General features: G+C 35.5%; 1 protein-coding gene across 7 annotated transcripts in view; it reads left to right on the forward strand.

Annotated features, from left to right (window-relative positions):
• The first annotated feature begins 8,241 nt into the window (after positions 1 to 8,241).
• Positions 8,242 to 15,992, forward strand: part of lcorl (ligand dependent nuclear receptor corepressor-like) — a 107,247-nt gene continuing 99,496 nt past the window's right edge. For 2 of the 7 annotated variants that reach the window (XM_059035275.1, XM_059035276.1), the window contains exon 1: positions 8,244 to 8,491. In XM_059035275.1, the coding sequence (XP_058891258.1) occupies positions 8,395 to 8,491 (97 nt within the window). In that variant the 5' untranslated portion in view covers positions 8,244 to 8,394. Of the gene's footprint in view, positions 8,492 to 15,992 lie in introns of all 7 variants that reach the window. The other 5 variants (XM_034035591.3, XM_034035589.3, XM_059035278.1 and 2 more) reach the window with 4 other exon arrangements.

Raw genomic sequence — 15,992 nt, forward strand, 5'->3', positions numbered from 1 at the left:
GATATGTACGACTCTTGAATGGGTTCCCATGTGAGAAGTCTTCTTCAAGAAGAAGATACGTACGACTCTTGAATGGGTCCCCATGCGAGAGATCTTCTTCAAGAAGAAGATACGTACGACTCTTGAATGGGTCCCCATGTGTGAAGTTTTCTTCAAGAAGAAGATACGTACGACGCTTGAATGGGTCCCCATGCGAGAGATCTTCTTCAAGACGAAGATATGTACGACTCTTGAATGGGTCCCCATGTGTGAAGTTTTCTTCAAGAAGAAGATACGTACGACGCTTGAATGGGTCCCCATGCGAGAGATCTTCTTCAAGACGAAGATATGTACGACGCTTGAATGGGTCCCCATGCGAGGAGTCTTCTTCAAGAAGAAGATACGTACGACTCTTGAATGGGTCCCCATGTGTGAAGTTTTCTTCAAGAAGAAGATACGTACGACGCTTGAATGGGTCCCCATGCGAGAGATCTTCTTCAAGAAGAAGATACGTACGACACTTGAATGGGTCCCCATGTGTGAAGTTTTCTTCAAGAAGAAGATACGTACGACGCTTGAATGGGTCCCCATGCGAGAGATCTTCTTCAAGACGAAGGTATGTACGACGCTTGAATGGGTCCCCATGCGAGAGGTCTTCTTCAAGACGAAGATACGTACGATGCTTGAATGGGTCCCCATGCGAGAGATCTTCTTCAAGAAGAAGATACATACGACACTTGAATGGGTCCCCATGCGAGAGGTCTTCTTCAAGACGAAGATACGTACGACGCTTGAAAGGGTCCCCATTACAAGCAAAGGCTCCATTGGTTACTTCATGGTGAGATAAATCCGAATCCAAGATAAAGAGAGCAAGTTAATATAGCGCCCAAAGAGGAGTTTACTTTGGTGATCCAATCACTTCCGGGTTAAACAGGAAATTAATCCCTGACCGAAATCAGTCCTTTCATTGGCTTACAGAGTTTGAATGACACTTATTTTTACACAAGCAGTGTGTGCCATCAAAAAGCACGTTTTACAATAATTAAAGAAAAATAATTTAAGAATTATTTTCACTTTAAACTTCATTAAAACACAATAAACATTCCAACTGTATTGGGAAAACATACTTAAACAACTCTTAAACTTGTGTCTGTAAGATTAGTTATTACAATTACTCTAAAACAATTCTTCTTAACCCTTTATTGGAAGAAAATTGTATATTTTTGTGGCAAAGTGGGTTGCAGTGCGCAGGTGTACAGGTGATGCAGTGCTCCAAACAACGACAAACACAACGGTTGAAACTGACCAACAGAAACTATAAATAAATACAGGCAGTATCCAATGCTTGGTACTGCTCTGTATAAATAATGCACGGGGTAGTCACAAATAATAACACACAAGTTCACAAAAATAGACACACACAGACAAAACATACACGGTCACCAGGCCTTTAGTGAGTGCAGTAGTGCTTTTGGTGAATATACAATAAAATGTGCTTTTTTAGTGCAGTGATGTTCCGGGTGGGTGCTGGCCTCTGGCGAGAGCTCCGGAACATGTTTAGCCGTCTAACAAACAACAAGCAACAGTTAGACAAACAAAACAAAACACTCACGATACAATAACACGGGTCCTTCCAGTCTCAATACAGTCACCAAAACGAAGGAACATATTACGTCTCTCCATCCCCTTTTATGCTGTCACACATGACCCCTTTAAACAAGTGCAACCACCTCTTCAATCTGCGGCTGCCACGTAGTTTCCCTTCCGGGTCAATGCGTTATTGCAACGGAGTCTCGCTCCCTTCCTGGCTGGCCGACTTCCCTTGAACCCTGGGAAAGAACTGTCAGACCAGCCCTTCCAGGGAACTCTGTTCTCACTGCTTAGCGCCCTCACAGGTCGTGAGGGAGATTTACAACCACAAATCATTGTATTTCTGTCACAATTGTCTACCAGACAGATGTTCTTAATTAAAAGATAAGTATCAGCTTTGTTTGTTCATAGAAGACTGGCAGATCAGCACAGCAGGTAATCTAAACCATTCCCCAATTTAAATCTTGACCCTGTTACCAACATCTAGTCCTTTGAAGTAAATCAACCAAGAATGTTTGGGGGGTGGGGGGTTAATGGAAGACAAACTTAATTAGCATCACAGCATCTCAAGTCTCCTAGATTAAGAATGGAAATGTACAGTAATTTTACCAAGTATATTCAATTAGAAATATGAATTTCTCACACAAAACCCCCTTGCATGATATTTTCATTACATGATGTTCTTCAACAATTTTATTTGCTTGCGATTGTAAGTCGCCCTGGATAAGGGCGTCTGCTAAGAAATAAATAATAATAATAAATAATAATAATTTAAAAAATGAACACCATGCTCAGCTGAAATTCACAATACAGTACTGATTGATATTATTAAAAAAACAAAACTATTTTTGTTTTATACAATGCTGTTTTTATGCGTGCAAAGCAACATACTGTACTGTAAATATTTTAAATTATATCATGATCTTTTGTAGCTGATTCCTACTAAACTGTGACGTGAACTTGTAATATTGTACATTATTATGCTATACTGTAACATGTATTTTACTGTCTTTTCAAATTGTGCTTTACAACACTGATTGTGTCATTTTAATTAATACAAGGACCACTTCTGCAGTTTATACATATCTTTAGTTTAGTCAAGTTTAAAAAAAAAAAAAAGTAGTAATACTAAATGAAACCAACATCTACGCTGTAATACTTCTGGCATTATTGTTCAATTTTTGACTGCTGCAGTAACATACATCATTTGTAATCTACCAATAAAATAAGAAACCTTCTAGTTCTGATCTCTGTCCCATCAGTAAACACCTGAGCAAGATGTTGGATAAGCAGTCAATGGTTACTGAGAAGGAGAGCCAAAACTTGAGGCTTCTGGGAATTTAAGTTCTTGTAAAACTGTCAGAAGCAATTCTGTTCCTCAGTAACCAATCAGTGCTTTTCCAACCAGACTCACATGTTTTCTTATGTTCCTTTATATGACCTCTTAAGGAAGGACTGATTGGTAAACTTAATTCATGAGTTGTTGAAAGCAAATTTAATTAATAAATAATGAGAATTAGAAAAATAGATGTTTTCTATTTTTCAGATTCTCATTAAGAGCCACCTTATTTGGTTATATAGACATCTGGGAGTGAAGGACTGAATTGTTGGTCAGTATGTGTAAAATAAGCTGTGAATTTAAAACAGAATATCGCTGATATACAGTATTGTAGAAGGTGAAGTTGCAATTACTATATAATTTAGATCAGCTTTTATCAGTTTCTGAAGCAGGAGCTGTAGGGGCCATCATATTGTTGGACATTTACTCGGTAGCATCCAGAAAAAGCATGTAATGTAATGCATTTATTGATTTATTCATGTTTACAGTATGCTATATTAAGCAATCGTTTTCTTTTTCATTATGTCCCCCTAAAGTAGGTTGTCAGTTGTGTGTTTAATTTAATTTAATTTAATTTAATTTAATTTAATTTAATTTAATAAAGATTATTTACATGCATCTTATATTTTATATTTCATACTGAGGTTTGTAAATTGATATTGCTATGGCAACAAGCAGACAATACTTTTTTCTAGCTGGTCACTATAAAATCTGTAAGATTGCAAGTTTCTGGCAGGTTACAGGTTTTGTCCTTTGTCCTTTGTCCTTATTACTGAAATCCAAAACGTTCTAAAATGTGAAAAATGTTCTAAAAATATCCAATGTTGTTGCCGCCCTGTATGTCTTGGAACAATTTTTTTTTTTTTTAATGGTTGTCAACCATTAAGATACCTTTCATTTCATTTAGGTAAAACACCAATACTTGTCAGAAATAAAAAAATAAAAAAAAATAAAATGTATTGTACTTTTTCATTAATTGACAAGTACAGCCTTTTAATATCGCTTCAAACAGACTAACCAATATAGTGACAATAAGCAAGAACAGTTGATACAACTGTCCAACAACTTACATGTAACCCTACTTATCCTCTGCTTTGATTTTTCCAAAGTGATATTATGTGGGGTGGAAATCAATTGTATGATGGATAAATATGATTGATATTAACCAGAGTGAGATAATAACCAAAAAGATCACAAGTTTTTCCTCCATTGATTCCCAGAATATATTCTAAGCAGAGGGTGTCGTTAACAGGAGCGAGATTAAGCAGGTTTAACTGTAATATAATTATAAAGGTTTTTTTTTTGTCTAAATCAAAAAATCTGTGAAATGTCAATTTCAACATTTAAGAAAATATCTTACAAAAATACAGTATTTTATGGAGTTGTTGGACCAAAGGATAATATTGTTATCTAGAGATTTTAGGTCTTGTTCTTCCAGTTGTAACAAATTGAACTTTTGTTCCAGCATTATCCCTTACAGCATTTTTTTTTTTAGCTCTGTGACAGTAATCTATTCATTACAAAACAGTGGCTACATTTTGCTGGACAATGGAAAAAACTTTTTTTTTTCAATTAAGTTGTGATCAATCAACTTTTTTGGATGGATTTTGTGTGTCACTTGACACGTGCACATTTCCAAATAAGAAACCTGTATGCTAAAACAGGGATAGATATAACATATAATATGTGTCAATTCCGAACAGTAATCTTTCATGTACAGTACATTGCAAAAAACATTTGATAGAAAATTAGCTAATTGCATTGTTTAGGATAATTCAATGGCTTCATAATGAGTATGCTCATTAAATATTTTGCCATGAAACTATTCTGTGTTTTTTTTGTTTTAATTATAGGGTTATCATATAAAGTATTCCTTGAGAAGCATAATTAGGTCTTTGAAAGAAATGCCCATTTAAAGCGCATCTGTCACTAACATTTGGTGCTCTATGCTTGTCAGTCATTTATTAGTTTCCTAAATAACACAGAATACGCTTAGTCAGATGGCATTTTCTAGAGTTTTAATTGCCTGCTGTGACATAATTATTCTGACATTTCAAGATCTTTTTTAACATCCGGAATTAAATATTCTGACATCCCACAGAGTGCTAAATGAGGGTAGTGAAACTGTCCTCAAGATATTGGCAGTTTCTAGCTATCCTTAAATGAAAAGTATTTATTCCTCAGTCGATTTTTTTTTTTATGCTTGGTTTTGTCTGGTCATTTTCTATCAGGATAAAAAAAGATATTTTTTTTCTCCAATAACCCTGAAGTACTGTTAATCATTTGTATGAATACAATTAAAACCAGGCAAACTAAAACCCTTTGTTTGAAGGTAACAGCTTGCAAGGTAATCTTACTTTCCTTGGTAATTATGACCCTATTGAATTCCATTAATGGAAGCTGCACTGGAAATGTCAAGTAGTCCTGAAAGCAGAAAAGGTAGAGATCGTGTTTCTCTTTTTAAATCTCCTCCTGCCTCTTACATGTTCAGATACTTTGTAATATATATTTAACATTTTTAATTATCAGTATTTAGTCAGCAATTGATTCTGTTTCAGAAACACATTTACAGTTTAAATTTAAAGTCTTATGATGCATGCACACATGGCAATGCACATTTGTTGATAGACTTATTAATATGGTTAACAATTTAAATTGTCCCTCAATCTTAATATATGTATTTAAATGTCTAATATTGTTTTTGTACTAAGAAAACCAACACTCATTTCACATCTTTTAAAAAGATGACTTTATCATTTCTTCATTTTAGATTCTTTTTTTTTAAAACAGCATAATAAATCTTTTTTTTTTTTTTTACCTTTATCTTACATTGTAGCTGTTACAAAATGCATGGTGAAGTAAACATTATTTTTAGGATGCTGTTGTCACTATACTGTACAGTGCAAACATAAACCTGTATGCTAAAACCATTGAGTTTACTTTAATCATTTACTTTTATCATAATGGTTATTTTATTGCCAGTTAATACCATTATTATTATTTGTTTATTTAGCAGACGCCTTTATTCAAGGCGACTTACAGAGACTCGGGTGTGTGAACTATGCATCAGCTGCAGAGTCACTTATAATTACATCTCACCCGAAAGACGGAGCACAAGGAGGTTAAGTGACTTGTTCAGGGTCACACAAGGAGTCAGTGGCTGAGTCGGGATTTGAACCGAGGACCTTCTGGTTACAAGCCCTTTTCTTTAACCACTGGACCACACAGCCTCCTTGTTATTACTATTTTTACTCAAATTAAAAGAGACACAATTATGCTAGAATACACAGAATACCCTCCCTCGAGTAAATACATGTGTAGACTGTGCTAGAATTTAACTAGTTACCCACACTCTTTTTGAGCGGGTCACTGGCTTGTTTAACACTTACAATAACACCTTCATCCTAGTTCATACATTCACAACTGTTCACATATTACATTACTTGTACAAGTATACATTTTAGCTTCACGGATTGTATTCCTAAAAATCAGTAATTGATTTAAAATCTTAAATAATGCAATGGGGTTACCCTTGCCACATATTGTACCTGTGAGTGTGCAGTATTTCTTAATAGCTAAAAACACTATTTATGCTGCATGCATGCACAGGCCTTTAAAAATCAGCATTGGGGACTTCCCATATGATCTAATTTGCAGTTCCCTTATACTGTAGATGCAATTGAAATGCATTAGCTGTTCTGTCAGTACTGTATATATATATATATATATATATATATATATATATATATATTTATATATATATATATATATATATATATATATATTGTGATGAGGTGTGGGGCACTGTGGTCGAGGGCCGGTATTTTGGGCCTCGGATTTTGCGCAGTCTGTACCCTTTTTAAGGAAATGTAGTCCTGTTGGTCTGGCGCAACAGGACTTCAATTCCCAGGAGGCCATGGGACTGATGGGCAGCCATTTTAGATGGCACAATTATAATAGGTGATTGGGTAATTGATTCAACAGCTGCCTTCAATTTAACAATTGGGAACCTTTTAAAAAGGGCAGGGTCAACCTGTTGGGGGGGAAAAAAAGAAGGAGAGTTGGAGAACGAGCTGTGAGCTGTTTGAAAAGGGGAACAAGAACCAGAGCTTTTGTGCAAGGTGGGACTTTAAAGTCCTGGTGTTTTGGGGCCAGTAAGCAGCTTAGCTGCCAGGACTGTTAGATAGGGATACTTGCTGTTTAGTTAGAAATCCATAAAGGAGTTAGGCTTTTGTTTGTTTATCTTGGATATTTTTTTTTTATTAAGCACTGTAAATAATAAACGCACAGGTGCTGACCTGTTTGAACCCTGGAAGTTTGACTTTCTTTAATGCTAGAGGACAGTGTAAAAGGTCCGGAGGAAGTGACAACCATAACACACATTTTCAGAGTTGTCACTATATATATATATATATATATATATATATATATATATATATATATATATATATATATATAGATATATATATATATATATAGATAGATATATATATATAGATATATATATATATATCTCAAATATGAGGTTGCATGCCTTGGTATATAAAATATTTTAGAGGCATTCAAAATTCAAAAGACCTACTTATTTGCAAGTGAGATGCATTTGTTTAAACCAGTAAGTTTGTGTGTGCTCAAATAATTCTCATTGCTTATGAATTGTTAAACAGGCCTATATAAGCTTTGAATCAGTTAATTCCAACTTCCAAGTAAGCAATTTTTATTTGTTTTACTAGGGTTTATAATTTTCCTAACACATCCGAGCCTTGTCCAAACTGAGGTTAAAATACACCAGCAGAATCATGTTTGGCATACCGTTATTTTCATGACAAAGACAAAATATTTAATTTATTCATTTTGTGTCTGTTTGCAATATATAATTATCGAAAATGCAATTAACGAGTAAAATAATTACCAGTACAATCTCTGATGTTATAATAACTGGCTAATCGGGTAAATCCAACCATCCATCGTTTTTTTTTTTTGTTTTTTTTTTAATTTATTTTATTTATTAATATACTGGCAGCACTCTGCCAGTATATTAATGATGTATGATTTAGAAAATCTATCCAAAAATGATTCCTCATCTACTCTGTTTGAAAAAGAAAGAAAAAAGGTAAACTACAGCATATAAAAAAAACAAAAAACTTATAAAATGTTTCATTCACTTAAAAATATTAACTGCGTGTTATTAAATAAATATTTAAACCTGAATCTTCTCCTGGAGTAATATAGTGCCTGGTATTCACTCTAAAACACATTTAAAAAAAAAAAAAAAAGCAGCTACTGTAAATAAATGCTTAGACCAACCCACAGATAAAATCCTAAAGCAGTATGTGCGGTTAATGACAAGATGTTTATATTGCTTTGCTCTGAAGCTCCACCTCTGTTCGTGGGTGATGACACGTGTCAATCACTTGCGCGTGAGTACCTCAGTATGTAAATGCATCAAGTGACGTCACGCGTACAGCGAGAGAAGGACAGGCAGAATGGCTGCACAGTGCCGTAGCTCCAAATGCACGGCAGAGAGGAAAGGATTCCGGCGGGAACTAGAGTCCTGGCGGCACAAACTGGTCCACTGTGTAGGTAAGCAAATGCACTTTTTCATTTGCTTTCGATCTGTGTGCTTTGTTTCTAGTGTTAAGTGCATTTAACGGTTTAAACCGGTTCACTACATAATCAAAATGTACCCGTACTCAAGTTCAATAGAAGAGGTACCTTTCCTGTCTCCATTTTCTTTGTCTTGACTCCTCGCTGTTCCGGTGAACGTCCTGTACCCCCTCGGGAATTTTCTGCTATAGAAATGATATGGTTTTGTTGTAAAGAGTTCTTCCCGAGATTTCAGATATTTTTTTCCTATGTTTAAAGTTGGTACTGGGTTGTATGCAGCTTTAAGATGGAGAGTCGTGCGGTGACGGTTGGGATTTGAAGTTTTTTTTTTTTTTTTTTTTTTTTTAATGTGTGAATACAGCTGCCATGGAGACGGTTGATTTTTTTGCCAGAGGAGGGAGGTTAGTGTGTGCACGAGCCAAAACTGGCATCCTAAATTGTGGCATCACGTGTTCGCTTGGCTTTATAAACAACACAGTACCCCTTTCTCTAGCAATAACAACAGTCCGAAGTTTGTATTGAATGGGTATGTTTTTGCACAATGTGATCCATTGTTGGCATGCCCTAAGTTTCTAACCAGTGTTGAAGTATGTCTTACATTTATTCTATCCGCAACGATTGTAAAAACTCGTTTTCAGAACGGTTTGTGGTTTGAGATTATCAGCAGCGCTGAACTTCGTTGCAGTGACAGCTATTTTTTTTTTTGTTCGGAAGAGGTTTCGGATTTCAATGACAAAAGTGAATGCGGAAATGTCTGTGCATTCACTTGCCAGCATCACCCGTGCGAGTCAGAAATGCAATTATGTAGTGCAACCGGTTGGTTTTATATTTATTTATTTTGACATCATTGTTAAATATAAACGTTAAGATTTGGAATTTAATTTTGTAAATTGAACCTTTTTTTTTAACTGCATGAGAAACTGTGGTCACACTATTTCCATAAATACAACTTTGATAGTGAAGTGATCCACAGCATTGTAAAATGTTTTTGGGGAATTGTACAGTATCTCTTGCCTGTGCCATCAGCCCTACCAAAGGCTAACATTTCCCACAGGTTAGACTTTAAGTAGCTTAGAACTGTCCATCTTGGTTTATGGATTGCATGTGTTCTACATGAAGAGAGTATACAGCTATGACCAAACGTTTTACATCTCCTAGAATTTTAGAATTGAGACAGTTATATTGCAAAAGTCTACCAGAAGCCTACAGTTAATGTTAGATTTTGAAATGTCACATTTCTCAATTTGTCAACTAGAAAGCGGTATGTAATGAAATATGTTGACATAACATTATTCTGGAGGTTTCATTTGACTATGAAGCAAAATGAGTTAATTATATAGGGTGATGCAAAACTTTTGGCTATAGCTGTTCAGTACAGTAGAAATGGATCACAACCGACATTTTCTATTTCAGTGGTTCACATGTAATGTGTATGTATGATTAAGATTTTCTGTATTGGATTGCAATCTAATTGCAGGCACTGACAAAGAAGAAAAAGCTTTTGTGACCATTAAGGTTTATGTAGAAATTTAAGGAGAAGCTGAATATACATACACTTACTACTAAAAAGAAAAAGCAAGAAACTTAGTTTAGTACATTTCTAGGGGCAAAAAAGATTGGTGATTACAGTAAATGAAAGGCAATTGTTTCTTTTTTTGAAAAAATAATTGTACTGTGCAATGTAACCATTTTTTCTGTGAGGCAGAGGATACAGACTTAAATTCAGGTGTATCCACCTTTAAATTGACATTGTGTAATTTGGACAAATATGTGATCAACTGTCTTAACACTGGCACAGTAGGGTAATCATCCCAGTGATCACTGAAGTGATATAAGTTTGAATCGGATCCAGACAAGCTTTTTACCTTTAGGAGCCAATGACTCCTAGGCCAAAAAAAATTGGTCACCAAATCCAATTGTTGGGAGCCACTTCAGGAGCAAGTTGGTTGCAATCATATTCAGCTGCTTAAAATACAACTAAGGGACTAAGGTTATACTAAACCAATAACTTAATGTTTGTCCTCCATTTTTGTTGCCTCATTTTGCTGAATAAATAAACAGTTTTCCCTGCAACAGCTGACCACGCTTTAGTACAAAACTCTACATGCTACAGTGCTAAAATGATACATTTACTGTTTTTCATTATGGTAACAACATAAATTTACTGTGCCTGCTTTGGCTGAAGAGCTATCAGCTCATGATATAGCTGGAGAAGCTGCTGCACAATTAAATCGTCCACAAACGCCTATCAATAAACAACAACTGAATCTGATATCTGGGATCGATGAGGCTGCTAAAGAAGATGCAACAAATGACTAACGCCTGTTTGTGTTGATTCAGCTTTATTTGAGCACAATTTGACTACAATTTGTCTGATGAAAAACAACATTGGTTTACTTCTATTGTTTTGGTTAATTTACCGTGTTTTGTTTCATCCCTTCATGTATAGTTATTTTCTGTATTTTGTTTTCAGGGCGTTTTGTGCAACACACAAACCTTAAGTGTGTTTTTATTTTTTGTTATTGTTCTAAGTTTGGTCACCATCAGTGTTGCATGATACTGGAATTACCATAGTTTGCTGTTACAGTACATCTGGATTTCCAGTCATTTTAATTTGATCAGATTGTTACCGTCCTTCTTGCCCTTTCAGTTTAATACAGGAGATGTGCTGGCTTTTTTTTTTCTTTACAGACTGATGTCATAGCGCATTCATAAATATTGACTCATGTTTTTAAAGGGAGAGACTCCAGTGGTGCCTATAAACACCCATAGTTTCCTCTAGCTTTTTAGATACTGAGAAACTTTTTGACTGGGAGGGTAAATTATCAGTGAGAAACCTTCGGCCACGCATTAACCCATTTAATATAATATTTTTCTTACATTATACAATTTTGAAACAATGTTCCAACACAAGTATCTCAGCAATTGTACAGTTTGCTTTAAATTAAAACAAGGCATTTATTGTGGCTCTGATTCTGAATCATCATCTGATATATATATATATATATATATATATACACATACATACATACATACATACATACAGTGCCTTGCTTAAGTATTCACCCCCCTTGGACTTTTCCACATTTTGTAGTGTTACAACCTGGAATTAAAATTGATTTAATTGGGATTTTTAACATTTGATTTACACAACATACTTAACACTTTGAAGGTGCAAAATATTTTTTATTGTGACACAAAAGTTATTTAAACAAAAAAAAAGACATTTGTTGGTTGCATAAGTATTCACCCCCCCTGAGTCAATACTTGGTAGAAGCACCTTTGGCAGCAATTACAGCTATGAGTCTTTTTGGGTAAGTCTCTACCAGCTTTGCACATCTGGATCCTGCAATTTTTGCCCATTCTTCTTGGCAAAATTGCTCAAGCTCTGTCAAGTTGGATGGGGACCGTTGGTGAACAGCAATTTTCAAGTCTTGCCACAGATTCTCAATTGGATTGAGGTCTGGGCTTTGACTGGGCCATTCTAAGACATTCAGGTTCTTGTTTTTAAACCATTCCAGTGTAGCTTTGGCTGTGTGTTTAGGGTCATTGTCCTGCTGGAAGGTGAACCTCCGCTCCAGTCCCAGGTCTCTTGCAGACTGAAACAGGTTTTCCACTAGAATTTCCCTGTATTTGGCTCCATCCATCTTGCCCTCAATCCTGACCAGTTTCCCAGTCCCTGCTGATGAAAAGCATCCCCATAACATGATGCTGCCACCACCATGCTTCACCGTGGGGATGGTGTTCTCAGGGTGATGAGCAGTGTTGGCTTTGCGCCACACATAGCGTTTTGCGCTAAGGCCAAAAAATTCAGTTTTGGTCTCATCAGACCAGAGAACCTTTTTCCACATGTTTGCTATGTCTCCCACATGCCTTTTGGCAAAATCCAAACAGGATTTGATATGGTTTTTTTTCAGCAATGGATTTCTTCTCACCACTCTTCCATAAAGCCCAGCTTTGTGGAGTGTCCGGGTTATAGTTGTCCCATGGACGGTTTCTCCCATCTCAGCTGTGGATCTCTCCAGCTCCTTCAGAGTTACCATTGGCCTCTTGGTTGCTTCTCTGACTAATGCCCTCCTTACCTGGTCACTGAGTTTTGGTGGACGGCCTTCTCTAGGCAGAGTTGCGGTTATGCCATATTCTTTCCATTTTTTAATAATGGATTTAACGGTGCTCTGGGGGATGTTCAAAGTTTGGGATATTTTTTTATAACCCAACCCTGCTTCTCCAGAACTTTATCCCAGGCTTGTTTTGATAGCTCCTTGGTCTTCATGATGCTGTTTGTTTAGATATGCTATCTAGCACCTGTTTCTGGGGCCTTCCAGAAACAGGTGTACTTAATCTGAGATCATGTGACACTTTAATTGCACACAGGTGGACTCCATTCAACTAATTATGTAACTTCTGAAGGCAATTGGTTGCACCAGAGCTTATTTAGGGGTGTCACAGCAAAGGGGGTGAATACTTATGCAATCAAGACTTTTCAGTTTTTTAAAAATATGTAGATTTTTTTTCCCCACTTCGACATTATGCTCTATTTTGTGTAGATCAGTGACAAAAAAATCCTAATTAAATCCATTTTAATTCCAGGTTGTAACACTACGAAATGTGGAAAAGTCCAAGGGGGGTGAATACTTATGCAAGGCACTGTATATATATATATATATATATATATATATATATATATATAATGGGATGGGACAAATACAGCGGTTCCAAATAATTTTCCTTTAAGGTCTCCCTGAACTGACACATTTCAGTAGAAAGCCGGTTAAACTTTTAAATCATGCAATTAGGTTGTGTTGTGTGTGTATAATCTCCAAAGTGCTTTCAATTTAAAACAAACTGTCGCCTTTTAATCTGTATACAGGTGAGTTTCGCGTGGCCGATGCAGATCCACATTATAAACACAAGCATAACAATAGTGGGTAGCGTCTTCAGGTAGGGTTTTAAAAAAATCCCTCTTGTTAGAATTCTTCGATCTATTGATGTTGAGGTTTAAAAGTTTTAAATTGAGATGAGGCCAAACATACATGATAATTGGCCAGTTAAAAGCTGGCAATTCCCTTTTGAATCAAAAGTACCCTGCAGAACCTATTGACACAATTTAAGAGCGTCACCATGTTCAAATTAAATGTCCTTTTTTTTTCTTTTTTTTTTTTTTTAATGAGAACACAGACGGAATCAAAAGAATAACGTGGAATTAAGTGCGATACGAAAAATAATGCATTTGGCAGTAGAGCATTAAGCTTGAGATTTACATATTTGAAGGGAAAATGTGAAACTTTTATTGCGAGTACAGCCAGTGGCGTAACTTTGGTTTCAAAAGTGTGTGTGGGGTGGGGGGACAGGGTATTCTGTAAGGGATAAACAACGAGAAGGGTTGAATCTGTGAAAATAATTCAGTTTGAGTGCATTAAATAAATGCAGTCATGGAAAATAAATAGAAACCTTTTTAAGGACTTGAACAATTAGACAACGTTGTAGACTATTTTTAACGTCTGTATTAAAACACAAAAAGTACTCCTCACACAGACTACTGTTTTTTTATTAAAGAACATATTGCCACCTAAACGTACACCGTTTGTATTTCGCGATGATGGCAATAATAAAATAACTTGATTTAAATTAGGGATTCGTAGATAGGCGGATATTTTACAGTACGGTCATTTTTATTTTTTAACAATAAGATCCCAATGTTCACACAGAGAAGATTTATGGTAGTGAAACCATGGGCGTAGTATTAAATATACAATTGATCAATTTCAAAACAAACTTATGACTCTTTTTTTTAAACCACTCGGCTCCCTGCCTATCTGTTGGCTTTGGAGCACCCCACACTGCAAAAAAAAAAAGAGAAAATACAACCCGTTTTTTTAAAGTTAACCGTACTATTTTTCAATACAATTAGATTAAAAAAAAAATACTCTTAATCCATTGAACACAAACTCAGAACGAATGCGGGGGGGGGGGGGGGGGGAATAGGACCCTGTAGGGTTACAGTTTTGTGTTGTTCATCTTGCCTCCAGTGTGCATAAGTTCTTTTAAATAAACCTAATTACATTTTTTAAAATGGTAAAAACGGAAATCAGAACAAAGTAACACAGATTCCATAGGGCCCTATATATTAGTGGTGGGACAACTATCCGAATATTCGATCAAATATTTTTTTACACGAATTTGGTTACAAAAATCAGATATTATTCGCTAGAAATGACAAAAATACCTTGTACTTATTTATCGTTTCGCCATAAGTTGCACAACACAATGGCAAATGAAAAAGAGCTCCGTGTGAGATGTGAGATTTAATATATATAAGAAATAAATAAATAATAAAAATAAAAAAGGATCAACACAGCAGCTCTTGAGCCTCTAAGTTTTAGACAGCAAAAAGTAAACAAACCAGATTATGTGCGCATACATGGTGATCTCTGGCATGCCATCTGGGTCAAAATCTCATGGGACAGAAAAAAGGCAAGCTCGTCCTTGTGAAATGCCTCGCTTAAACAGTGCCCAATTTGCAGGAAATGTGTAGTGATTTCTATATAGATTGTATATATTATATATTTGTTGTTGCGACTTGTGGAATGTAATAAACGAGAACCAATATTTTACCCCCTTCATTTTACAACGCCATTTCCACGTTTGTTTTATTTGAAGTGTTTAAAGTTACATTTCAGTTTTTGTTTGTTTGTTCAGCTATTAAAAGGCACAACTAAACTTCATGTTATGACTATGAAAATGTGTCTATGGCCACTGTTTACTGTGAAGAAATGGCAATGGCAATGAAAAAAAAAAAAAAGTAAAAAATAAATAAAATGCAGTGTCAACTTTATGTACTATTTATTTCTGGATTAAACAAAACAGCGTTTAACTTGAACTGCTGTTTGACATCCTCTGTTTTGTAGTTAATTCACTGGGGTAATGTAAGGCCTACAGAATGGTATTCTCTACTCCTGGGATATTTTTCTATTTTAACGTGTTATATATTGTAACGTCTTGCTGTAAAATAAAGGCACACACACACAGGCCAGGCCCCCTGCCCCTGCTGCTATGCTGTCTCTGCCTGTGTTGAGAGCAATATAATGGCTTTTATTACTTTTTAGAAAACAAACGAATATTTAAATTGAGCGAATAGCCAAACATGAAAATCCTGTGCTTGTCCCAGCTCTAATTGTGTGTGTGTGTGTGTGTGTGTGTGTGTGTGTGTATGTGTGTGTATATATATATATATATATATATATATATATATATATATATATATATATATATATATATATATATATATATATAATAAAATCTAGAATTTATGAAGCATATATTTACATTTATGAAGCCTGTCTGAGATCTTATTATAGATGCAGCCCTGTCAGTAGACTGCATGCTTAACTGGTGGCCTGCATATAATTGCTTTATACTACTGTATAACACTGCTGTCTGCACAGCCTTCAATTGTAACCATCTTTAGGGCTACTGA

Source organism: Acipenser ruthenus, chromosome 1, assembly GCF_902713425.1.
Source record: "Acipenser ruthenus chromosome 1, fAciRut3.2 maternal haplotype, whole genome shotgun sequence".
Taxonomy (NCBI): domain Eukaryota; kingdom Metazoa; phylum Chordata; class Actinopteri; order Acipenseriformes; family Acipenseridae; genus Acipenser; species Acipenser ruthenus.